This window comes from Panulirus ornatus, chromosome 9 (genome assembly GCF_036320965.1).
Source record: "Panulirus ornatus isolate Po-2019 chromosome 9, ASM3632096v1, whole genome shotgun sequence".
NCBI lineage: Eukaryota > Metazoa > Arthropoda > Malacostraca > Decapoda > Palinuridae > Panulirus > Panulirus ornatus.
Genome location: NC_092232.1, coordinates 45,138,625 through 45,163,687, shown reverse-complemented (window position 1 = coordinate 45,163,687; position 25,063 = coordinate 45,138,625). Strand labels below are relative to the sequence as shown.

The window sequence follows — 25,063 nt, the reverse complement described above, 5'->3', positions numbered from 1 at the left end:
ATGTGTTAGGTAGTGTAGCTATACATATTAAGATACTGGGCGAGGAAATTTTTAACATACTTTGTCATGGCTGTTACAATTCTGGTGATGACAGAACTTTGACAGAGTAATGGAGTCTTGACAGAACCATCCTGAAACATAACAAAATTAACTTATTTATAGGCTGTTGAATTTGGTTTGTTTGGTTCATGTTGATATGTCCAAATGTCTCAGAGTTAGAGCTTTTTTTCTTTCTTATTTGGGGGCTCCAGTCACGGACAAAAGTCAACATCAAGTCCAGGCCTTAATCGAAATATAGAGAGGGTAATGAAAGGGGAAAAGAAGAGGCAAGGGAAAGTATTTACAAATTTTGGAAAAAGTGAAAAGCCTGTCTTTTAAATTGAGCCAGTTTATCATTACTAGGAGAGAGATAAAAGGGTAGAAAGTTCCAAAGCTTAGAGGTGTAGGGAAAGAAGCAGTTATCAAAACAGCCTATGCTGTATTTGTCAACAGCCCACAGTAACCATATGATGAAGCAGCTTGCCGAGTATTATGTGATATAGCTAGTGGTGGGGGGCACACAAGCAGCCAGCTCTCGGGCGCAAAAACCAAAGTAATACCTATAGAAGAGGGGAAAGTTAGCCAATGTTGCAGTGCAAGGCAAGTGAGTCAAGTTTTGATGTTATCATGGGAGAGTTTATAAGTTGAATGGCTTTTGGCTTAACTCTGTCAGATAAGGATGCATAGCTAGAGCCACCCAAGATGTGAGAATGATACTCCGTACAAGGATGAATTAATCCTTTGTTCAAAAAGACTGAAGAGTGTTGGAGAAAAATAAATGCTCCATAGGGAACTCCAATGTGGAATCTGATGTCTAATAAGAAATTTTTTCCTCCCATTCATGTAGCACGTGTATTCCTTTTTACACTGTGTTTTCTTGAATGCCACTTCTTTTGTGTCTTACCAACAAATTACCAATAAGATAACTTCATTCTGTTAAATCCTACAGATAGACTCTTATTGGCCAATTTCATAGCCAGCTGGTATGCCAGGGTCTTGGATTTTTCTCTAAAGCAGTAACTCTACATCGGAGTTCCCTGCTTCTGACCACACACACACATACATGTATTTTTTTTTTTCATAAACATATTTGCCATTTCCTGTGTCAGCGAGGTAGCATTAAGAACAGAGGACTGAGCCTTAGAGGGAACATCCACACTTGGCCTTCTTCTCTGTTCATTCTTTTGGAAAAATTAAAACAGGAGGGGAGGATTTCGAGCCCCTCAATACCTTCCCCTTTAGTTGCCTTCTATGACACACAGGGAATGCATGGGAAGTATTCTTTCTACCCTGTCCCCAGGGACTGAATGTGAATGAATGGGACCTTTTTGTCTGTATTCCTGGTGCTCCCTCGCTGAAGCAGGGGATATTGAAGCTGTTTTTCTGTGGGGTGGGATAGCGACAGGAATGGATGAAGGCAAGCAAGTATGAATATGTACATGTGTTTGTATGTAATGTCTGTGTATGTGTATGTATATGTACATGTGATTGTATGTATTTATATGTATGTATGTATATGTACATGTGATTGTCTGAAACATGATATTTTGGACAATCACATGTTTACCAAATGGCGTCCTAGCTTCATCTCTTCGATGTATATCAACTGACTTATATTTCTCTCTTGTGTCTCCCCTGATGATGTGATTATTACACGAAAGTGCACATGGGAACTTATCGTGTTTCATTTTCCCCGTGGACTCGTAGGAATATATGCGTATATGAGTGGATGGGCCATTCTTTCTTCGTCTGTTTCCTGGCGCTACCTCGCTGACACGGGAAACAGCGATTATATATAATAAATCAATATAAAATATATTTTATTTTAATTTTTATTATTATACTTAGTCGCTGTCTCCCACATTAGCGAGGTAGCGCAAGGAAACAGATGAAAGAATGGCCCAACCCACCCACATACACATGTATATACATAAACACCCACACATGCACATATACATACCTATACATTTCAACGTATATATACATATACGTAGACATATACATATATACACATGTACCTATTCATACTTGCTGCCTTCATCCATTCCCATGCATGAGATGGCACCCCCCCCTCCCCCTGTGCATGTGCGAGATAGCGCTAGGAACAGACAACAAAGGCCACATTCGTTCACACTGAGTCTCTGTCATGTGTAATGCACCAAAACCACAGCTCCCTTTCCACCTCAGCTCCACAAAACTTTCCATGATTTACCCCAGACGCTTCACATGCCCTGGTTCAATCCATTGACGGCACATCAACTCCGGTATACCACATCGTTCCAATTCACTCTGTTCCTTGCACGCCTTTCACCCTCCTATATGTTCGGGCCCCAATCGCCCAAAATCTTTTTCACTCCATCCTTCCACCTCCAATTTGGTCTCCCACTTCTCGTTCCCTCCACCTCTGACACATATATCCTCTTTGTCAATCTTTCCTCACTCATTCTCCTTATGTGACCAAACCATTTCAATACACCCTCCTCTGCTCTCTCCACCACTCATTTTTTACTACCACACATCTCTCTTACCCTTTCAATACTTACTCAGTCAAACCACCTCACAACGCATATTGTCCTCAGACATTTCATTTCTAACACATCCACCGTCCTCAGCACAACCCTATCTGTAGCCCACGCCTCGCAACCATATAACGTTGTTGGAACCACTATTCCTTCAAACATACCCATTTTTGCTCTGAGAAAACTTCTCTCCTTATATATATTATTTTTTCATTGTTGATCTTTTCCCACATTAGTAAGGTAATCCAGCTTATACCAGGTATCCATTTTTCAACAAAGCCTGGATGTTAGAATGAAGAGCTAGGTCAACTGTGAGCATACAAGGGCTTGAACATAAGCCAGTGAGATTCATATCTCCTATATGTATGATTTTTTTATATTTTTATTTTGCTTTGTCGCTGTCTCCCGCGTTTGCGAGGTAGCGCAAGGAAACAGATGAAAGAAATGGCCCAACCCACCCCCATACACATGTATATACATACACGTCCACACACGCAAATATACATACCCATACATCTCAATGTACACATATATATACACACACAGACACACATATATACACATGCACACAGTTCACACTGTCTGCCTTTATTCATTCCCATCGCCACCTCGCCACACATGGAATAACATCCCCCTCGGTCTCTAGCTGTCATGCAATGATGCCCGAAACCACAGCTCCCTTTCCACATCCAGGCCCCACACAACTTTCCATGGTTTACCCCAGACGCTTCACATGCCCTGATTCAATCCATTGACAGCACGTCGACCCTGGTATACCACATCGATCCAATTAACTCTATTCCTTGACCGCCTTTCACCCTCATGAATGTTCAGGCCCCGATCACTCAAAATCTTTTTCACTCCATCTTTCCACCTCCAATTTGGTCTCCCACTTCTCCTCGTTCCCTCCACCTCCGACACATATATCCTCTTGATCAATCTTTCCTCACTCATTCTCTCCATGTGCCCAAACCATTTCAAAACACCCTCTTCTGCTCTCTCAACCACGCTCTTTTTATTTCCACACATCTCTCTTACCCTTACATTACTTACTCGATCAAACCACCTCACACCACACATTGTCCTCAAACATCTCATTTCCAGCACATCCACCCTCCTGCGCACAACTCTATCCATAGCCCACGCCTCGCAACCATACAACATTGTTGGAACCACTGTTCCTTCAAACATACCCATTTTTGCTTTCCGAGATAATGTTCTCGACTTCCAAACATTCTTCAAGGCTCCCAGGATTTTCGCCCCCTCCCCACCCTATGATTAACTTCCACTTCCCTGGTTCCATCCGCTGCCAGATCCACTCCCAGATATCTAAAACACTTTACTTCCTCCAGTTTTTCTCCATTCAAACTTACCTCCCAATTGACTGGACCCTCAACCCTACTGTACCTAATAACCTTGCTCTTATTTACATTTACTCTTAACTTTCTTCTTTCACACACTTTACCAAACTCAGTCACCAGCTTCTGCAGTTTCTCACATGAATCAGCCACCAGCGCTGTATCATCAGCGAACAACAACTGACTCACTTCCCAACAGACTTCATACTTGCCCCTCTTTCCAAAACTCTTGCATTCACCTCCCTAACAACCCCATCCATAAACAAATGAAACAACCATGGAGACATCACACACCCCTGCTGCAAACCTACATTCACTGAGAACCAATCACTTTCCTCTCTTCCTACACGTACACATGCCTTACATCCTCGATAAAAACTTTTCACTGCTTCTAACAACTTGCCTCCCACACCATATATTCTTAATACCTTCCACAGAGCATCTCTATCAACTCTATCATATGCCTTCTCCAGATCAATAAATGCTACATACAAATCCATTTGCTTTTCTAAGTATTTCTCACATACATTCTTCAAAGCAAAACACCTAATCCACACATCCTCTACCACTTCCGAAACCACACTGCTCTTCCCCAATCTGATGCTCTGTACATGCCTTCACCCTCTCAATCAATACCCTCCCATATAATTTACCAGGAATACTCAACAAACTTATACCTCTGTAATTTGAGCACTCACTCTTATCCCCTTTGCCTTTGTACAATGGCACTATGCAAGCATTCTGCCAATCCTCAGGCACCTCACCATGAATCATACATACATTAAATAACCTTGCCAACCAGTCAACAATACAGTCACCCCCTTTTTTAATAAATTCCACTGCAATACCATCCAAACCCGCTGCCTTGCCGGCTTTCATCTTCCACAAAGCTTTTACTGCCTCTTCGCTGTTTACCAAATCATTTTCCCTAACCCTCTCACTTTGCACACCACCTCGACCAAAACACCCTATATCTGCCACTCTATCATCAAACACATTCAACAAACCTTTAAAGTACTCACTCCATCTCCTTCTCACATCACCACTACTTGTTATCACCTCCCCATTAGCCCACTTCACTGAAGTTCCTATTTGCTCCCTTGTCTTACGCACTGTATTTACCTCCTTCCAAAAATCTTTTTATTCTCCCTAAAATTTAATGATACTCTCTCACCTCAACTCTCATTTGCCCTCTTTTTTACCTCTTGCACCTTTCTCTTGACCTCCTGCCTCTTTGTTTTATACATCTCCCACTCATTTGCATTTTTTCCCTGCAAAAATCGTCCAAATGCCTCTCTCTTCTCTTTCACTAATAATCTTACTTCTTCATTCCACCACTCACTACCCTTTCTAATCTACCCACCTCCCACACTTCTCATGCCACAAGCATCTTTTGTGCAAGCCATCACTGCTTCCCTAAATACATCCCATTCCTCCCCCACTCCCCTTACCTCCTGATGTATGATATAAGTGGAAATTATACTCCTGTGTTGGCTCTGTATCTCAACATTTCTTGTTTATAGTTGCAAATTTGTAGAGAAAATGAATTGTCAGGAGTCTGAGGAATTGCTTCTGCTGACTCACCCTGCTGTATTATCAAAGAAATATTGTAGTGTAGATAGATTGGTAGACATTTTAAAAAAATAGTGATATTACAAAGCAGTGAGTTTAAGTGTTGTGGCTCTTTTAGTTGAAATAGATTTAAAGAAGAAAATGTTTTGAAAAGCACTGGTACAGGTACAGCTCTTGTATTATTTCACTTATTAAACCAGATTTTTTCATGAGAGTTTGTATCTTAACTATCTTAATGAAAATAGGGGAAGATATGTTCTTCTTGGATTTATGTGTGACTCAGTAAAAATGATAAGAATAGTTATATAAGATCTTGTTTAGAGGCCAGATAGTTTAGTCATCATATCTTTCAACCTGTCTATATCTGGTGCCTGTTCCCACCTGGGGCTCCCTCAAGGGGGTTGCCATGGCAATAGAATCTCCATAACTAGTGAACATCATAGAGCATCAGAAATATAGTAAAGTGCAAATCAGAAATGGTAGAGGTTTATAGCAGTGGTTCTGAACTAAATTATGTTTATCACCAAGAGAATAAGATTCAGCAACTCTAGAATATTTATTTAGAATCCAAACAAAGTTTATATTTCATTTTGTTCAAACTACATTCCACAAACTTTATTCTATCCACTTATCTTAAGTACCCATTTATGAGGCTTCACATTCTCTCGGTGAGCCCACGCACCCATTTCAGTACTGCTAGTCAACTTGATTAGCTGCACAAGATCTATTGATTTATGCATTGTGTGACCTGACTAACTTTGTGGTAAGTGAAACTGAAAGCATGGAATAGGGTGTTTATCATTCTTGTATGCAGTACTGTAACTGACTCATCTATATTATGACCAGGTATGAGGAACTTATGTCCAAGGGAGAGGTGCTCACAGGCCATCAGCTTGAGGATATGGAGGCCTGTCTTTCTGGTTTATCTGGTGTATTCACATCTTCAGAGGGAGAAAATCAACAAGATGTGTTCACTCTAGAGGAACATGAAAGACTGAAGGATCAACTAGAAGTTTTAACAATGAGAAAGAATCACTTAAGGTACTGTATTACTTTTTTCCTCAATGAATTATGCAATTAAAATGTGGTGCTATCTCTAGTAGTTTTTGGGTATATTGCTAAAGAAGTCATAGTTAGTAGATTGTATTGTCTATCTATCTATATATATGATGCCTGTTCCAACCGAAACTCCCTGAAGGGGTGGCCAGGGCAGTAGAGTCTCCATAACTAGTGTACTCCAGTGCTGCTTCTTATCCTTTAGTGCCTCACCATGAACAGGCCAAGGGCAACTTTAGCACAGTGTTTGTAGAGACATTTTCTCTCTACTACCTTTACTGGAGAAGTGTGTGGCCTGTGGAAGGTGGGAGGTGTGCAGTTGTGAAAGAGTAGTGAGTGGTGGGATGAACAAAGTAAAGTTATAAGTGAAAGAGAAAAGATTATCCTTTAGTTAGATTCAAAGATGGAAGTAAATCTCTCATCTGTGTATCTCTTCACACATAATTGCTCTCGGAAATACTTACAGGAAAGCAGTGTGAGTGATTAGATGTTCAAGAGGAAGGTACAGGAATTAAAAAGAGGGCAAATGAGAGGTGGAGAGCAAGTGTCAGTAAACTTTAGGGAGAATATGATGTTTTGGAAAGAGGTTTATGGTGTGAGAAAAACAAGAAAACAAATGGGAACATCAGTGTAGGGGCAAACAAGGAAGAATTAATAGGTAGTGATGAGGTGAAGAGGATATGGAGTTTATATGTTGAAGGATTATTAAATGTTTTTGATGATAGGGTGGTTGGGTCAGGGAGGTATGTAAAGTGAGAGAGTCTTGGCAAGTGGTGTGATTAAGAGAAAAAAGGTGGTGAATGCCTTGTGCGAGATGAAATGTGGCAAGGCAGCAAGAGTGGATGGTATTGCAGTTGAGTTTCTTTAGAAAGGGATGGCTGTGATGTTGATTGGTTAGCTAGGATGATTGTATGAATCGTGGGATGACCGAGGATTAGGGGAATGTGTTATTGATTGGTCAGTTAGGATGCTTTTTTGAATCATGGTGGGATGCCTGAGGATTAGCAGAATGCATGTTTAGTGACAGTGTATAAAAGCAAGGGGGTATCAATGGTGAATTTGTGATTTACATAGATAAAAAGTGCATGTACCAGGTAAGCTGTATTGAGGAGTAGTGATTGAGAGGGTGTGTCATGTAAAGGTCATCAGGCTTGCAAGAAACAATGTTGTTTCAGGAATGGTAGAATGTGTGGATCTGATAATTGCTTTGAACAATGTGTGAGAAATACATAGAGAAACAGATGGATAGGTATATGGCATTTATGAATCATTAAAAGGCATGTGACAAGGTTGATAGAGATGCTTTCTGGAAGGTGTTAAGAATATATGGAGTGGAAGGAAAGCTATTAATCAGTGAGGAATTTTGATTAAGAGAATAAGGCTTGTGTGCGAGTAGGTCAAGTGAAAAGCAAATGATTCCAGGTGAAGGTGTGTTTGTGGCAGGGGTGTATAATTTCACAGTGGGAGTTTTATTTGTTTATGGATGGTGTGGTGAGAGGTAGATGCAAGGTCTTGAAGAGAGGGGCAAGTTTGTAGTCTTAGGGGAAGGGGGAAGCCTGAGAAGGGAGTCAGTTGTTGTTTGTTGATGATGGTGCTGGTGGCAGATTCAAGTGAGAAGTCTTTGTCTGAGGTTGGGAGAGTGTGTGAAAACAGAAAAGTAGAGAGTAAATGTGGATGAAAGCAAGGCTATTAGATTTAGCTGTGGAAATAGAGTTTAGTTAGGGTTTGAGTTTGAATGAAGAAAACTTTGAGGAAGTGAAGTGTTTTAGATACCAAGGAGTGGATATAGCAGTTTACATGAGAAAGACAGACAAAAGGCCTGATTGGCCCATGACTGGGTTGTCTGGTAAAAAGATAATGACAAGAAAATGTAATTCTTCTCAGCAGTTTTTTAAGCTATCACCAATTCCCTGCTGGTGCACATAAGCCTTTACTGCTGTCATGTATAAGTTTATTTCTGGCGTTTTTCTCAGGGTGTACTTGAATTTATAAAATATTTGCCGAAATGACTTTTGAAGGTATTTATGGTCTTAGCATTCGCTATGTCTGATGGTAACTTATTCCAGTGCTGAACACACCTATAGTGAAAGAAGCTTTTCCCATGTCTGTATTACACCTTTTAGCTTTGAGTTTTATTCCGTTTATCCTAGTAACTGTACCATCATGTATTTCAAAAAACATGTTCATGATTTACTCTGTCGAACTTAAAATTTTGAACACATGGATTAAGTTGCTGTGAAGTCTATGTTTTTTAAGGGAAAAGAGATCCAGTTGTTGTAGCCTCTTTTCGTATGCCAGATTTCTAAGGGACAGGATCAATTTTGTTACGCATCTTTGTTATTTATTTATTTTGCTTTGTTGCTGTCTCCCGCGTTAGTGAGGTAGCGCAAGGAAACAGACGAAAGAATGGCCCAACCCACCCACATACACGTCCACACATGCAAATATACATACCTATACATTTCAGTGTACACATATATATACACACTCAGACATATACATATATACACCTGTACATGATTCATACTGTATGCCTTTATTCATTCCCATCGCCACCTCGCCACACATGGAATAACAACCCCCTCCCCCCTCATGTGTGCGAGGTAGCGCTAGGAAAAGACAACAAAGGCCTCATTCATTCACACTCAGTCTCTAGCTGTCATGTAATAATGCACTGAAACCACAGCTCCCTTTCCACATCCAGGCCCCACACAACTTTCCATGGTTTAACTCAGAAGCTTCACATGCCTTGGTTCAATCCATTGACAGTACGTCTACCCCGGTATACCACATCGTTCCAGTTCACTCTATTCCTTGCACGCCTTTCACCCTCCTGCATGTTCAGGCCCTGATCACTCAAAATCTTTTTCACTCCATCTTTCCACCTCCAATTTGGTCTCCCACTTCTCCTTGTTCCCTCCACCTCTGACACATATATCCTCTTGGTCAGTCTTTCCTCACTCATTCTCTCCATGTGACCAAACCATTTCAAAACACCCTCTTCTGCTCTCTCAACCACACTCTTTTAATTTCCACACATCTCTCTTACCCTATTATTTCTTACTCGATCAAACCACCTCACACCACATTTTTTTTTTTTTTTTCTTATTTTGCTTTGTCGCTGTCTCCTGCATTTGCGAGGTAGCGCAAGGAAACAGAAGAAAGAAATGGCCCGACCCACCCTCATACACATTTATATACACACACATCCACACACGCAAGCATACACACCCATACATCTCAATGTACACATATATATACACACACAGACACATACATATATACCCATGCACACAATTCACACTGCCTGCCTTTATTCATTCCCATCGCCACCTCGCCACACATGGAATACCATCCCCCTCCCCCCTCATGTGTGCGAGGTAGCGCTAGGAAAAGATAACAAAGGCCCCATTCGTTCACACTCAGTCTCTAGCTGTCATGCAATAATGCCCGAAACCACAGCTCCCTTTCCACATCCAAGCCCCACACAACTTTCCATGGTTTACCCCAGACGCTTCACATGCCCTGATTCAATCCACTGACCGCACGTCAACCCCGGTATACCACATCGATCCAATTCACTCTATTCCTTGCCCGCCTTTCACCCTCCTGCATGTTCAGGCCCCGATCACTCAAAATCTTTTTCACTCCATCTTTCCACCTCCAGTTAGGTCTCCCACTTCTCCTTGTTCCCTCCACCTCCAACACATATATCCTCTTGGTCAATCTTTCCTCACTCATTCTCTTCATGTGCCCAAACCATTTCAAAACACCCTCTTCTGCTCTCTCAACCACGCTCTTTTTATTTCCACACATCTCTCTTACCCTTACATTACTTACTCGATCAAACCACCTCACACCACACATTGTCCTCAAACATCTCATTTCCAGCACATCCACCCTCCTGCGCACAACGCTATCCAGAGCCCACGCCTCGCAACCATACAACATTGTTGGAACCACTATTCCTTCAAACATACCCATTTTTGCTTTCCGAGATAATGTTCTCGACTTCCACACATTCTTCAAGGCTCCCAGGATTTTCGCCCCCTCCCCCACCCTATGATTCACTTCCGCTTCCATGGTTATATCCGCTGCCAGATCCACTCCCAGATATCTAAAACACTTTACTTCCTCCAGTTTTTCTCCATTCAAACTTACCTCCCAATTGACTTGACCCTCAACCCTACTGTACCTAATAACCTTGCTCTTATTCACATTTACTCTTAACTTTCTTCTTTCACACACTTTACCAAACTCAGTCACCAGCTTCTGCAGTTTCTCACATGAATCAGCCACCAGCGCTGTATCATCAGCGAACAACAACTGACTCACTTCCCAAGCTCTCTCATCCACAACAGACTTCATACTTGCCCCTCTTTCCAAAACTCTTGCATTCACCTCCCTAACAACCCCATCCATAAACAAATTAAACAACCATGGAGACATCACACACCCCTGCCGCAAACCTACATTCACTGAGAACCAATCACTTTCCTCTCTTCCCTACATGTACAAATGCCTTACATCCTCGATAAAAACTTTTCACTGCTTCTAACAACTTGCCTCCCACACCATATATTCTTTATACCTTCCACAGAGCATCTCTATCAACTCTATCATATGCCTTCTCCAGATCCATAAATGCTACATACAAATCCATTTGCTTTTCTAAGTATTTCTCACATACATTCTTCAAAGCAAACACCTGATCCACACATCCTCTACCACTTCTGAAACAGGTGTGCGAAAGAGAGACTTTTGGATGTTAATGTGCTGAGAGGTGCAACTGGAGGGATGTCTGATCATTATCTTGTGGAGGCTAAGGTGAAGATTTGTATGGGTTTTCAGAAAAGAAGAGTGAATGTTGGGGTGAAGAGGGTGGTGAGAGTAAGTGAGCTTGGGAAGGAGACTTGTGTGAGGAAGTACCAGGAGAGACTGAGTACAGAATGGAAAAAGGTGAGAACAATGGAAGTAAGGGGAGTGGGGGAGGAATGGGATGTATTTAGGGAATCAGTGATGGAGTGCGCAAAAAATGCTTGTGGCATGAGAAGCGTGGGAGGTGGGTTGATTAGAAAGAGTAGTGAGTGGTGGAATGAAGAAGTAAGATTATTAGTGAAAGAGAAGAGAGAGGCATTTGGACGATTTTTGCAGGGAAAAAATGCAATTGAGTGGGAGATGTATAAAAGAAAGAGAAAGGTGCAAGAGGTGAAAAAGAGGGCAAATGAGAGTTGGGGTGAGAGAGTATCATTAAATTTTAGGAAGAATAAAAAGTTGCTCTGGAAGGAGGTAAATAAAGTGCGTAAGACAAGGAAGCAAATGGGAACTTCAGTGAAGGGCGCTAATGGGGAGGTGATAGCAAGTAGTGGTAATGTAAGAAGGAGGTGGAGTGAGTATTTTGAAGGTTTGTTGAATGTGTTTGATGATAGAGTGGCAGATATAGGGTGTTTTGGTCGAGGTGGTGTGCAAAGTGAGAGGGTTAGGGAAAATGATTTGGCGAACAGAGAAGAGTTAGTAAAAGCTTTGCGGAAGATGAAAGCCGGCAAGGCAGCAGGTTTGGATGGTATTGCAGTGGAATCTATTAAAAAAGGGGGTGACTGTATTGTTGACTGGTTGGTAAGGTTTTTTAATGTATGTATGACTCATGGTGAGGTGCCTGAGGATTGGCGGAATGCGTGCATAGTGCCATTGTACAAAGGCAAAGGGGATAAGAGTGAGTGCTCAAATTACAGAGGTATAAGTTTGTTGAGTATTCCTGGTAAATTATATGGGAGGGTATTGATTGAGAGGGTGAAGGCATGTACAGAGCATCAGATTGGGGAAGAGAAGTATAACATCTTATCATCATCTTTTTGCTGAGGAGGCCTGTAAATAACACGATGATCCCAGTATACCACATTGTTCCAATTCATTCTATTCCATGCATGCCTTTCATCTTCCTTCAAGTTCAGTCCCTGATCACCCAAAATATTTTTCAATCCATCCTTCCACCTCCAGTTTGGTCTCCTGCTTCTTGTTGTCCCCTCCATCTCTGACATGTATATCCCCTTTGTCAGCCTTTCCTCTCATTCTCTCCATATGTCCAAACCATTTCAGCAAACCCTCTTCTGCTCTCTCACCCACTCTTTTTATCACCATTACCCATTCATTATTACCCATTATTACCCATTCATTACTTACTCAGTCAGATCACCTCACATCACAAATTATCTCAAGCATTTCATTTTCAACACATCCGTCCTCCTCACAACCCTATCTGTCGCCCACATGTCACAGCCATATGATATTGTTGGATGTGCTATTCCTTCAAATGTACCCATTTTTCTTTGAGATGTTCTCTCTTTGTACACATTTTCATTGCTCCCAGAACCTTCACCCCCCTCCCCCACCCTCTGACTCACTTCCCCACCCATGGTTTCATTTGCTGCCATATCCACTCCCTGGTATCTAGAATCTTTACTTCCGACAGTTTTTTCTACTCAAACTCACACTCCAACTAACCTGTCTCGCAACCCTCTTAAGTCTTACAATCTTGCTTTTATTCACATTTACTCTCAACTTCCTCCTTTCACACTCTCTTCCAAAACTCAGTCACCAGCTTTTGCAGTTTCTCACTCAAATATGTCACCAGTGCTGTATCATTAGCAAAAAATGACTAACTCATTTCCTAGGCCCTTTCATTGCCCCTCTTTCCAAGTCTCTTGCATTTACCTCCCTCACCACCCCATCCATAAACAGACTGAACAGTCAAGGTGATATCACATAACATCACTCTTTTTTCTTCCTACTCTTACACAAGCCTTACACCCTTGATAAAAACTCTTTACTGCTTTTAGCAGATTTCCTCCTACACCGAATATTCTGAAGACCATTCTCGAGGCAACTCTATCAACCCTATGATATGCTTTCTCCAATTTGATAAATGACACAAATTCATCTGTTTCTCATAGTATTTCTCACACATTCTTTAAAGCAAACACCTGAGCCACACATTCCTCTAGCACTTCTGAAAACACACTTCTCCTCAGTCTGAATCTTTATACATGCTTTCACCCTCTTAATCAATACTCTCTCATACATCGTACCAGGTACAGTCAACAAACTTATACCTTTGTAGTTTGAGTACTCACCTCTTTCCCCTTGCCTTTATACAGTGTCACTGTACATGCATTATCCTAATCCTCAGGCACCTCAGCATGATCTATACAGACATTGAAAATCCTTAACAACCAATCAGCAGGTCTCCCCTTTCTTAATAAATTCAGCTGCAGTACCATCTACTTCAACCACCTTGCCACTTTTCATCTTATGTTAAAACCTCACCCACCCATCTCTCATCTCCAAACCACTCTCCGTGACCCTCTTATTTTGCATATCACCCCTACCCAAACACCTTTCCTCTGCTACTCAGTTATCAAACACATTCAACAGTCCTTCAGAATACTGACTGTCTTTTCCTCACTTCATTACTTCTTGTTACCTTTTCCCCTTTTGTACCCTTCACCAGTGTTCCCACTTGTTCTCTTCTTTTTTGCACACTATTAACCTCAATCCAGAACGTTTTATTCTTACTAAAGTTTACTGATACTTGCTCACGCCAACTTCCGTTTGCCCTCTTTATCATCCCCTGCACTTCCTTGATTTGTTGCTTTCTCTTATGCATCCCCCAATCATTTGCACTCTATCCCTGTAAGTGCTGCCCAGATCTCTTGTTTTGTCACATCTTAAGGATATTAGCTGAGATTACTCTTGATATCATGCAAAGAGAGAAGCATTTGTGAAACTAATCTTAGCTTAGAATTGGGGAATATACTGTTTCTGGAATCTCATGTTTTTATTTTCATTGTGTTTGCTTTTTTTTTTTTTTTTACATTATTTATTATTTATTTATTTTGCTTTGTCGCTGTCTCCCGCGTTTGCGAGGTAGCGCAAGGAAACAGACGAAAGAAATGGCCCAACCCACCCCCATACACATGTATATACACACACGTCCACACACGCAAATATACATGCCTACACATCTCAATGTACACATATATATTACACACACAGACACATACATATATACCCATGCACACAATTCACACTGTCTGCCTTTATTCATTCCCATCGCCACCTCGCCACACATGGAATACCATCCCCCTCCCCCCTCATGTGTGCGGGGTAGCGCTAGGAAAAGACAACAAAGGCCTCATTCGTTCACACTCAGTCCCTAGCTGTCATGCAATAATGCCCGAAACCACAGCTCCCTTTCCACATCCAGGCCCCACACAGCTTTCCATGGTTTACCCCAGACGCTTCACATGCCCTGATTTAATCCACTGACAGCCCATCAACCCCGGTATACCACATCCATCCAATTCACTCTATTCCTTGACCGCCTTTCACCCTCCTGCATGTTCAGGCCCCGATCACTCAAAATCTTTTTCACTCTATCTTTCCACCTCCAATTTGGTCTCCCGCTTCTCCTCGTTCCCTCCACCTCTGACACATATATCCTCTTGGTCAATCTTTCCTCACTCATTTTCTCCATGTGCCCAAACCATTTCAAAACACCCTCTTCTGCTCTCTCAACCACGCTCTTTTTATTTCCACACATCTCTCTTACCCTTACATTACTTACTTGATCAAACCACCTCACACCACACATTGTCCTCAAACATCTCATTTCCAGCACATCCACCCTCCTGCGCACAACTCTATCCATATTTACTTCAATTTTAAATCATTCAAACATTTTCTAAAAATGTTTGGTACAAGAAATCATTTGCCAAATACTGTACCACTTCAAATATCTTGCATTTTAGTAAATTTTGAGAAAATGTGGAATTAACACAGTCAGCTCTAGGCTATCGAGGTCTGCAATTCTACATCCAGGAATCTAAGCTAAACCAGTGTACAGTCACCTTGCACTGCATGGCTGTGTACTGTACACTAACAGTCAATAATAAAATCAACAAGTCTTTGAACTTCAGATTTGTTAACTGCTTTATATGAACTCTATTTGCTGATATTACAAACATTGCTGACTCGTCTAACCCTGTCTGAGGATCCTTACCATTCTTCTGAAGTCTGTTTTTCTTATGTAGTTTCCTCTATACAATACTCTTACTATAATACATAATCTTGACCTTAAAACTTTTAATTTGTGTGAATTACTATCCTCTGTAGGATTTTACTTCCCAAAGCATATTGGTTAGTCATAGCAGCTTACAGCCCACCTTGATTCAGATGGCATTATCTTTCCATAAGTCATGGCCTTTAAAAATAAAGTCCACTTTAAGGCTGACAGCATGATTGGCATACATATGTAAAGAGGCATTATCTGGCTCCCCCCTGCTTGAGGTTACAATTCAAGTGAAAAGTCACCCTATGCAAGGCTGTGTCATTGGAAGGGTAGTCTCATCAAAGACCTCCTCAGAGAATGAACTCCGAAGCAAAACATTTTTTGGTGTGATTAAGCTATTTCATCAACTTGTGATGCATCTCACCAAAGGTGACTCATCACTTGTAACCTCAAGCAGGAAGGGTCCAGTAATAAGCATATTTTTTTCATGCTAGTTCAAAATTTCCCACCACAGTGAGGTAGCACCAAGAACAGACTAAAAAAAAAGCCTCATTCACCATCAACTTGTTAAGTGGAATACACCAAAACCTGAACCTTCTATCTATTACTAGCCTCACAGAACTTTACATGGTTTCCTCTGGTTCTGTCCACTGACAGCTCATTGCCCCGCATTCCTTATCATTCCAATTCATTCTATAACGTGCATACCTAAAATCATCTCCAACACATTCAGTATATAAACTATTTCTCGAGAATTACAAAAGTCATTCAGCTTTGTTTATTCCACAGTGCCCAAAATATATAAAAAAAAAAATTAGAAAAAAATGTAATCAAAAAGTGTTATGTAACTCTGAAGAGTTTCAGGAAAATGACTGCCACTGCTTGCAAACTTGTGCACTATAACCTCACATGTTTCTGTGAATTTTTCTAACAATTTTCTTGGGTTATATCAGGACTCTTCCGTTCCTTTTAAGTACATGAAAGAAGTACTGGGTTAAACTTATAAATTTCTGAACTTAAAAAATATTTTTTTTTTTTTATTATACTTACATTATGTCATGTTTTAAAGTTCATCTCAAATGGTTTCATAACATTGCTGTATGCCAAGTTTGACAAGCAATCATTCATTAAATATTTCACTCTGGTGAAATGAAGCAATGCCTTGTTTCAGTACTTAACATTATGTATCACATATCCATACTATTTATTGTTCACTTTTTTAGTCCTCTAGTTCTTTAAGTTTTTAGATTAGATGGTTAAATTATGTTTCACAGTGCTCATAAGATAGAGCTGCGGGAAGAAGCATATCAGTGCAGTGAACGCTTGAAGGCAGCAGAGACCCACCTCAAGAAACATCAGGAAGCTGCATTGAACACCAGCCACCATCTATCAAGAGTACAGGAAGAGCTTGCTGGAAGCCTTGATGCACTTACTAATGTATTCTTAACGTTTGATAAGACGGTGAGTAATACATAACTTGAATTTGATTGAGAGTGTTTTATATATATTCATATTTATTTATTTTACTTAGTCGCTGCCTCCCGTGTTAGCGAGGTAGCACAAGGAAACAGACGAAAGAATGGCCCAACCCACCCACATACACATGTATATACATACACGTCCACACACGCAAGTATACATGCCTATACATCTCAACATATACATATATATATACACACACAGACATATACATATATACACTTGTACATAATTCATACTGTCTGCCTTTATTCATTCCCATTGTCAGCCCACCACACATGAAATAACTACCCCCTCCCCTGCATGTGTATGGGGTAGCACTAGGAAAAGACAACAAAGGCCACATTCGTTCACACCCAGTCTCTAGCTGTCATGTATAATGCACTGAAACCACAGCACCCTCTCCACATCCAGACCCCACAAAACTTTCCATGGTTTACCCCAGACGCTTCCCATGCCCTGGTTCAATCCATTGACAGCACGTCGACCTTGGTATACCACATTGTTCCAATTCACTCTATTCCTTGCATGCCCTTCACCCTCCTGCATTTTCAGGCCTCGATCACTCAAAATCTTTTTCACTCCATCCTTCCACGTCCACTTCACCTCGTTCCCTCCACCTCTGACACATATATCCTCTTTGTCAATCTTTCCTCACTCATTCTCTCCATGTGACCAAACCACTTCAAAACACCCTCTTCTGCTCTCTCAACCACACTCTTTTTATTACCACACATCTCTCTTACCCTTTCATTACTTACTCGATCAAACCACCTCACACCACATATTGTCCTCAAACATCTCATTTCCAGCACATCCACCCTCCTCCGCACAACTTTATCTATAGCCCACACCTCGCAACCATATAACATTGGTGGAACCACTATTCCTTCAAACATATTTATTTTTGCTTTCCAAGATAATGTTCTCGACTTCCACACATTCTTCAATGCTCCCAGAACTTTCGCCCCCTCTTCCACCCTATGATTCACTTCCACTTCCATGGTTCCATCCGCTGCCAAATCCACTCCCAGACATCTCAAACACTTCACTTCCTCCAGTTTTTCTCCATTCAAACTTACCTGCCAATTGACTTGTCCCTCAACCCTACTGTACCTAATAACCTTGATCCTATTTACATTTACTCTCGGCTTTCTTCTTTTGCACACCACCAAACTCAGTCACCAGCTTCTGCAGTTTCTCACCCGAATCAGCCACCAGCGCTGTATCATCAGCGAACAACAACTGACTCACTTCCCAAGCTCTCTCATCCACAGCAGACTGCATACTTGCCCCTCTTTCCAAAACTCTTGCATTCACCTCCCTAACAATCCCATCCATAAACTAATTAAACAACTCATGGAAACATCATGCACCCCTGCCGCAAACCAACATTCACTGAGAACCAATCACTTTCCTCTCTTCCTACTCGTACACATCCTTGATAAAAACCTTTCACTGCTTCTAACAACTTGCCTCCCACACCATATATTCTTAATACCTTCCATATGGGTGATTTGAATGCAAAGGTGAGTAATGTGGCAGTTGAGGGAATAATTGGTATACATGGGGTGTTCAGTGTTGTAAATGGAAATGGTGAAGAACTTGTAGATTTATGTGCTGAAAAAGGACTGATGATTGGGAATACCTGGTTTAAAAAGCGAGATATACATAAGTATACCTATGTAAGTAGGAGAGATGGCCAGAGAGCGTTATTGGATTACGTGTTAATTGACAGGCGTGCGAAAGAGAGACTTTTGGATGTTAATGTGCTGAGAGGTGCAACTGGAGGGATGTCTGATCATTATCTTGTGGAGGCTAAGGTGAAGATTTGTATGGGTTTTCAGAAAAGAAGAGTGAATGTTGGGGTGAAGAGGGTGGTGAGAGTAAGTGAGCTTGAGAAGGAGACCTGTGTGAGGAAGTACCAGGAGAGACTGAGTACAGAATGGAAAAAGGTGAGAACAATGGAAGTAAGGGGAGTGGGGGAGGAATGGGATGTATTTAGGGAATCAGTGATGGATTGCGCAAAAGATGCTTGTGGCATGAGAAGAGTGGGAGGTGGGTTGATTAGAAAGGGTAGTGAGTGGTGGGATGAAGAAGTAAGAGTATTAGTGAAAGAGAAGAGAGAGGCATTTGGACGATTTTTGCAGGGAAAAAATGCAATTGAGTGGGAGGTGTATAAAAGAAAGAGACAGGAGGTCAAGAGAAAGGTGCAAGAGGTGAAAAAAAGGGCAAATGAGAGTTGGGGTGAGAGAGTATCATTCAATTTTAGGGAGAATAAAAAGATGTTCTGGAAGGAGGTAAATAAAGTGCGTAAGACAAGGGAGCAAATGGGAACTTCAGTGAAGGGCGCAAATGGGGAGGTGATAACAAGTAGTGGTGATGTGAGAAGGAGATGGAGTGAGTATTTTGAAGGTTTGTTGAATGTGTTTGATGATAGAGTGGCAGATATAGGGTGTTTTGGTCGAGGTGGTGTGCAAAGTGAGAGGGTTAGGGAAAATGATTTGGTAAACAGAGAAGAGGTAGTGAAAGCTTTGCGGAAGATGAAAGCCGGCCAGGCAGCAGGTCTGGATGGTATTGCAGTGGAATTTAGTAAAAAAGGTGGTGACTGTATTGTTGACTGGTTGGTAAGGTTATTTAATGTATGTATGACTCATGGTGAGGTGCCTGAGGATTGGCGGAATGCGTGCATAGTGCCATTGTACAAAGGCAAAGGGGATAAGAGTGAGTGCTCAAATTACAGGAGGTATAAGTTTGTTGAGTATTCCTGGTAAATTATATGGGAGGGTATTGATTGAGAGGGTGAAGGCATGTACAGAGCATCAGATTGGGGAAGAGCAGTGTGGTTTCAGAAGTGGTAGAGGATGTGTGGATCAGGTGTTTGCTTTGAAGAATGTATGTGAGAAATACTTAGAAAAGCAAATGGATTTGTATGTAGCATTTATGGATCTGGAGAAGGCATATGATAGAGTTGATAGAGATGCTCTGTGGAAGGTATTAAGAATATATGGTGTGGGAGGAAATTTGTTAGAAGCAGTGAAAAGTTTTTATCGAGGATGTAAGGCATGTGTACGTGTAGGAAGAGAGGAAAGTGATTGGTTCTCAGTGAATGTAGGTTTGCGGCAGGGGTGTGTGATGTCTCCATGGTTGTTTAATTTGTTTATGGATGGGGTTGTTAGGGAGGTAAATGCAAGAGTTTTGGAAAGAGGGGCAAGTATGAAGTCTGTTGGGGATGAGAGAGCTTGGGAAGTGAGTCAGTTGTTGTTCGCTGATGATACAGCGCTGGTGGCTGATTCATGTGAGAAACTGCAGAAGCTGGTGACTGAGTTTGGAAAAGTGTGTGGAAGAAGAAAGTTAAGAGTAAATGTGAATAAAAGCAAGGTTATTAGGTACAGTAGGGTTGAGGGTCAAGTCAATTGGGAGGTGAGTTTGAATGGAGAAAAACTGGAGGAAGTGAAGTGTTTTAGATATCTGGGAGTGGATCTGGCAGTGGATGGAACCATGGAAGCGGAAGTGGATCATAGGGTGGGGGAGGGGGCGAAAATCCTGGGGGCCTTGAAGAATGTGTGGAAGTCGAGAACATTATCTCGGAAAGCAAAAATGGGTATGTTTGAAGGAATAGTGGTTCCAACAATGTTGTATGGTTGCGAGGCGTGGGCTATGGATAGAGTTGTGCGCAGGAGGATGGATGTGCTGGAAATGAGATGTTTGAGGACAATGTGTGGTGTGAGGTGGTTTGATCGAGTGAGTAACGTAAGGGTAAGAGAGATGTGTGGAAATAAAAAGAGCATGGTTGAGAGAGCAGAAGAGGGTGTTTTGAAGTGGTTTGGGCACATGGAGAGGATGAGTGAGGAAAGATTGACCAAGAGGATATATGTGTCGGAGGTGGAGGGAACAAGGAGAAGAGGGAGACCAAATTGGAGGTGGAAAGATGGAGTGAAAAAGATTTTGTGTGATCGGGGCCTGAACATGGAGGAGGGTGAAAGGAGGGCAAGGAATAGAGTGAATTGGAGCGATGTGGTATACCGGGGTTGACGTGCTGTCAGTGGATTGAAGCAAGGCATGTGAAGCGTCTGGGGTAAACCATGGAAAGCTGTGTAGGTATGTATATTTGCGTGTGTGGACGTATGTATATACATGTGTATGGGGGGTGGGGGTTGGGCCATTTCTTTCGTCTGTTTCCTTGCGCTACCTCGCAAACGCGGGAGACAGCGACAAAGTATAATAAAAAAAAAAAAAAATATAACCTTCCATAGAGCATCTCTGTCAACTCTATCATATGCCTTCTCCAGATCCATAAATGCTACAAACAAATCCATTTGCTTTTCTAAGTATTTCTCACATACATTCTCCAAAGCAAACACTTGATCCTTACATCCTCTACTACTTCTGAAATCACACTGCCCTTCCCCAATCTGATGCTCTGTACATGCCTTCACCCTCTCAATCAATACCCTCCCATATAATTTCCCGGGAATACTCAACAAACTTATACTTCTGTAATTTGAGCACTCACTTTTATCCCCTTTGCCTTTGTACAATGGCACTATGCAAGCATTCTGCCGATCCTCAGGCACCTCAACATGAGTCATACATACATTAAATAACCTTACCAACCATGCAACAATACAGTCACTCCCTTTTTTGATAAATTCCACTGCAATACCATCCAAACCCACTGCCTTGCCGGCTTTCATCTTCCGCAAAGCTTTTACTACCTCTTCTCTGTTTACCAAATCATTCTCCCTAACCCTCTCACTTTACACACCACCTCGACCAAAACTCCCTATATCTGCCACTCTATCATTGAACACATTGAACAAACCTTCAAAGTACTCGCTCCATCTCCTTCTCACATTACCCCTTCTTGTTATCACCTCCCCATTAGCCCCCCTCACTAATGTTCCCATTTGTTCCCTTGTCTTACGCACTATATTTACCTCCTTCCAAAACATCTTTTTAGTCTCCCTAAAATTCAATGATACTCTCTCACCCCAACTCTCATTTGCCCTCTTTTTCACCTCTTGCTCCTTTCTCTTGACCTCCTGCCTCTTTCTTTTATACATCTCCCAGTCATATGCATTATTTCCCTGCAAAAATCGTCCAAATGCCTCTCTCTTCTCTTTCACTAATACACTTACTTCTTCATCTCACCACTCACTACCCTTTCTAATCTGCCCACCTCCCACGCTTCTCATGCCACAAGCATCTTTTGCGCAAGCATCACTGCTTCCCTAAATACATCCCATTCCTCCCCCACTCCCCTTACGTCCTCTGCTCTCACCTTTTTCCCTCCTGTACTCAATCTCTCCTGGTACTTCCTCACACAAGTCTCCTTCCCAAGTTCACTTACTTTCACCACTCTATTCATCCCAACATTCTCTCTTCTTTTCTGAAAACCTCTACAAATCTTCACCTTCGCCTCCACAAGATAATGATGAGATATCCCTCCAGTTGCACTTCTCAGCACATTAACATCCAAAAGTCTCTCTTTCACGCGCCTATCAATTAACACTTAATCCAATAACACTCTCTGGCCATCTCTTCTACTTACATACGTAAACTTCTGTATATCTCTTTATAAACCAGGTATTCCTGATCACCAGACATTTTTAGCACAAGCTCTTTACCATTTCCATTCACATCAGTTGGTATCCCATGCATCCCAACGATACCATCAATTCCCACATTACCCACTCTCACATTCAAATCACCCATCACAAATACCTGATCTTTTGCATTAAAATTGCTGACACTTGTACATAGCTCCTTGCAAAACAATCATTTCTTTTCCTCACTCCTTTCTCTTCCAGGTGCATAAGCACTAACAATCAACTGCCTCCCAAAACCCAATTTCATTTCTATATATAAAACATTATAAGCAAGAGCACAATAAAACACACATAAGTATATGGAGGTGAGTAGGAAAGCTGTTATGTTGGCAAGAGTGGATTATGTATTTGCTGATAAGTGCACAAAAGAGAGAATTTTGCATTTGAATGTGCTGAGAGGGACAGCCGGTGGGATGTTTAATCATTAGGTGATGGAGGTGAAAGTGAAGGTTTAGAGAAGCTTTCAGAAAGGAGGAACTCATATGGTTGGAAAGACAGTGGTGAAAGTAATCGAGCTTAGAAAAGAGTCTTGTGTGAATATATGCTAGGAGTGATTAAGTTTAGAATTGCAGAGGGTGAAAATAAATGAAGATAGGGGAGAGAGTGAGGAATTGGAGGTATTTAGGAAAGCTTTACTGACATATGAAGTGTGTGGTATGCAGAAGGTGGGAAGTGAGAATGGGTGGTGAGTGGTAGGATGATGAAGTTTAAGTTGCAAATGAAAGAAAGAGGTATATGGGCATTACTTCCAGGGAAGGAATATGGGAGATTTGGTGATGTACAAGAAAAGTAGAAGAAAGTGGACAGGAAGTTACAGGGAATGAAGTAGAATGCAAATGAGTTTGGATGAGCAAGTATTAGCAAACTTCAGAGAGAATAAGAAAATATTGTAGAAGGCCACAAGTGTGAGATAAACAAGAGAACAAGTGAGAGCATCTGTAAATTGGGCAAATGGGTTAGTGGTAACAGGCTAAGTTGAAGAGGAGTGAGTACTTTGAAGGATTGTTGAATGTTTTTGATGATAGGGCAGCAGATATGAGGTGTTTTTATTGGGAAGACGTACAAAGTTAGTCATGGCAAGTGGATTGATGAAAAGAGAAAAGGTGGTGAAAACCTTGTTTAAGATGAAGTTTGGCAGGTTGGCCAGAGTGGACAGTATTGCAGTTGAATTTCTCAAAGAAAGTGAACGTGTTTTTGATTGGTTAATCTATCTATCTATGTGTATCTCTGATGCCTGTTTCTTCCAGGAACTCCCATCAGGAGGGTGACCATGGCAAAAACTCCTCACTTATCCATCTCCTTACTTGCCTCTCTCACATACACCATTCACTGTATTTTTCCACCATTTCTCTCACTCCAGTATTCTTCCATTCTGTTTCCCCATGTCACAGGTGGTTTTCCTCTCGCACCAACCCCATCAATTGTATTATCATACACTCCCATTGTAAAATCCCTATCTTGCATTCTTTCCACATGCCCAAACCACCTCAAAGTATTATATTCCACCCTCTCTGCCACTTCACAATTAATTCCTTTTGCATACCCTGTCGTACAAATCTCTCATACACCTCTTCATTTCTTTCTTCATTTAGTCATACCACATGCTCCTCACAAATAACTCATTTCCACAGCCAGGATTCTTGACCTCTGTGACTCATTCCATGTTCATGTTTTTGGTGCATAGGTCAGGGTTTGGAGGACTATGCTGTCCCTTAATCCTTTCTTCACTTCCATTCTTACAACTTTACTCTTAATTATTAAGGGACCCAGTGATTCGTCCACTTTATATTTCCTTCCTTATGAACTTACCCAAGATAGCTTCCAAATACTTAAATTCTGTTGCCTCTTCCAGTCTTTCACTCGCTATATCTACAACTCTAATGCACTTTCTGTCTCCACTCTTTAGGGCTTTGCAAAATCCATGCTTTCACTCTTTTTCCTTTTAAGCACCATTGCTTTATTTTACTTGCACTTACCTTATGTTGCCTTTGCTTTCACACATAAAAGACACACATCCATGTGCAACTCCTCTTCACTCTTAGCATACAACACAGAGAATCATTTGCAGACAAGCATGTCACTAGCCACCTTACCTTGCACTCCTTTTTCCCAGTCTTGTTTTCATCTCTTAGCATTCTGTCTATGCATGTGTTAAAAAGCTTTGGTGACATCACACAGCCCTGGCTTACATCCACATGTATACTAAAACTTCCCAACTCTTCATCCACTCTTACACATGCATTCACTCCTCTGTAGAAGGCTTGCACATCACTCAACAGTTGTCAGCATATGCCATATATCCTTAACACATACCTTAAAGCATTCCAATCAACTGTCATACACTCTCTCCAAATCCATAAA

General features: G+C 41.4%; 1 protein-coding gene across 2 annotated transcripts in view; it reads left to right on the top strand.

Moving 5' to 3' along the window:
- Positions 1–25,063, top strand: part of dgt3 (dim gamma-tubulin 3) — a 111,888-nt gene that overhangs the window by 6,770 nt on the left and 80,055 nt on the right. For both annotated transcript variants that reach the window (XM_071665117.1, XM_071665116.1), the window contains exons 3-4: positions 6,335–6,529; positions 16,886–17,072. In XM_071665117.1, the coding sequence (XP_071521218.1) occupies positions 6,335–6,529; positions 16,886–17,072 (382 nt within the window). The remainder of the gene's footprint in view (positions 1–6,334; positions 6,530–16,885; positions 17,073–25,063) is intronic.